We start from the raw sequence: 2,741 nt of genomic DNA, 5'->3' as shown, positions 1-2,741 counted from the left end.
GAGTGTCTGGTGCCTACAGAGATGGGCTTGAAGGCCAGAAGATGAGTCCTTTAGGGCAGACCATGCTTGAAGAATCTTGATCTAAAGCTGGAGGCATCTACACTGAAAATGCCTACAGCATCCATGTCTCTCCAACAATTCTTTCACCAGCATTAATGCCTTGGTAATGTCAGCATCTCATCAAGAGTAGTTCCAAAAAAGCCTTTGTCCATGCAAAGCATTTGTTGAGCCTGACCAGTCAATTTGTAACAAAACACGAGCAAACCCCAGCACAATCAAGGTGCTGCACCAATCAGTTCATGCAGCTACTAACTGCAGAAATGCACCTTTATCTACAGGTGGCTGGAGATCATGATTTGGTTTTAAATTCAGGAGAGAACAGTTTAAACCAGAAGCTAGAAAGCACCTACATGAAAGTTCTGGCAAGAACAGTGATTGCACAAGCAAAAAGTCTATCTGTTGCAGCCTCTTCAGACCTTGGGCACTAGTTGAGTAGGTCTCCCATGATACAGAGCATGTTCCAGGCTCTGGAAGAAATGGCATGAGGCTACCGCTGCTCAGGCAACTCTACCCAACCTCTCACAAAAGCTCATCTATAGGATCTTCAGCTTTCCGGGATAAAAGGCAAAAACACCTCAAGCACAGCTCCACAGCTGTAACAAGATGGTTCAACCCTGCTCACTGCCCAAAGTACCACCCGCTGTGGTACACAGAGCTTTGTGGTGAGAAGCACTGCTGGGGTGGGCCAAGACAGCACATGCTTGTCCTACCAGTCCAGCATGTTGCTTCTCACTGGAAGCAGCACAGTCCTGAGGCTCAGTGACAACCAAACATACCTGATTAGACGCAGCTTGAGTAAGAGGGTCCCTTTCCTCACAGACCTGGGAGCGGAAAAATCTAAGAGGATCTGACAATGCTCCTTCCCAACAGGCTCCTACCAAGGACAGAGCCCCAAGTTTCCAACACAACGCTACAGAACACCTACCACTATCTCACAAAAGGGCCCCGTAAGCCTGGCAAAATCCCAGTGTCAGCCATTACCCTGAGACAAATCCCTCCTTCACAATTCTGGAACTGTGTTATTCAGGATTCCCCTTTTCTGCCTTATCTTGCTCCCTCCTCTGGCTGCCCCAGATGTACACAACACCAGTGATGTGCAGAGAGGCACTGCAAGGTAGCAACAGCCTGAGAGTATGCATCCACTGATTTCAACAGCAGACAAGTGCTTCAGGAGGCTGGTGGTCATGTTCAGCAAAACCAGCTTAATTTAATGCTGAAGAGAGAACAACGCAAACAGGATGTGATGAGAGCTGGGACTGCCCTGGTGGTGACTGGAGAGGTGGCCTTGTAGGGGCTGAGGGCAGAGCAGAGATGTTAGTCAAGAAACAATTAACTGGGTGGCAGATTTATAGCAGTGGAGGTGGGGGAGGCAACCCCAGCCCAAGCTCCCGTTGGCTTTGATGGCCTCTTGTAGGCCAGGCCAATGAACATTCAGAAGGCTCCAGTTTCCCCAGTGCCATTCCCCACTGTGAACAGTAAGGAACAGTACTTGGGCACCTGCATCAGCCTGTGTTCCTGTTGGCTTCACTGGCAGAACATGCTCTGAGCATTCCATGTATTTATCACAGTTTGGCTTTCAGAGATTCTTAAATCAACATAAATGATTTCAAGTCAATTAGACCCACCTTATAAGAGCGAGCAAATTGTCGAAAAGCTTCAGGACCTGCTCAGTGCAGGGATTACGGTAGACTGGACTTCCACTGGGCATGTATCCCACCAAGAATCCTCCAGCTTTCGCCTCTTCAGTAGAAGCAGGCCAACGAGCTCGCTTCACAACTCCCAGAATGGTGTACACACAAAAGCTTATCTGCAGCAAGAAATGCGGAGAGAGTGTTTCTTAGCCAGAGCACAACCTGAATAAATGGGTTTTCAGAGAAACCCATCGTCATCCCATCTCAAAGAGTGAGCCCCACTCTGTAGTGAGCCTAATCTGGTGATAGGAACAAACTCTGCTGGGTGTGCCGCCAAGAAAATGCTACCTTCTGTCGTCTTCAGTGACCCTTGGCCATGGCAGGACAGCCCAGGAACTTGCTGTTAGACAAAGCATCAATGCATACAGTCTCATGAGTAGGCAAGCCACCAGGTAGGTTGCCCTCTAAAAGGCAGAGTCTACACCATCAGCTCCTCCTCTCCTTCATGTGCTGGGACAGATGTAGCAATCTGTGATGACACGGTGGCCACACTGCATTAGCCCCAAATCACAAGCACAGCTCTGTGGACTGCATTTCAGTGCCTTCTATGAAACGAAAGATAGCAACTCCATTTGCTGTCTGTCCAGGAAGTGAAGACATTTCACTAACGACCTGAACAACATGAATCTCCTTGGATGAACTGTAATGATATTCCATGCTGCAGTCTCAGCATGATGCTTTCCAAACTGCCTGGCTCAAAAAGCACAATCCACTGTGCTGTACTTCCAAAAATCATGTAAACCAAGTGCTTCTCCAAAACCAAACTGTGCTACACAAAGAATAGGGAATAGCGTGCTTGACTCTCCTGAATAATCTGGTTTTGCATGGCCTACGTGCTCATTACTGTAGCTTGAGGAGGCAAAAGCCAGCCTGTTATTCTGCAATCTGAAAGGCCTAATGATCCGCACCCTAAAGAAGCAGAGGATCTTGTGTATAACCACAACAGAAAGGGGGATAGAAGGAGGCAAGTCCCATCTCTGTAAGGATTAC

General features: G+C 48.1%; 1 protein-coding gene across 1 annotated transcript in view; it reads right to left on the bottom strand.

Moving 5' to 3' along the window:
- XPO5 (exportin 5) overlaps positions 1–2,741 on the bottom strand; it is a gene marked incomplete at its 5' end in the record, with an annotated part of 26,391 nt that overhangs the window by 9,511 nt on the left and 14,139 nt on the right. The window contains one exon of the mRNA XM_029084835.1: positions 1,686–1,867. Coding sequence (XP_028940668.1) covers positions 1,686–1,867 — 182 coding nt within the window. The remainder of the gene's footprint in view (positions 1–1,685; positions 1,868–2,741) is intronic.

This window comes from Antrostomus carolinensis, unplaced genomic scaffold (genome assembly GCF_000700745.2).
Source record: "Antrostomus carolinensis isolate BGI_N321 unplaced genomic scaffold, ASM70074v2 scaffold39714, whole genome shotgun sequence".
Lineage (NCBI taxonomy): Eukaryota > Metazoa > Chordata > Aves > Caprimulgiformes > Caprimulgidae > Antrostomus > Antrostomus carolinensis.
The sequence above is the reverse complement of the archived record's forward strand: the minus strand, read 5'-3'. Positions and strand labels throughout refer to the sequence as shown.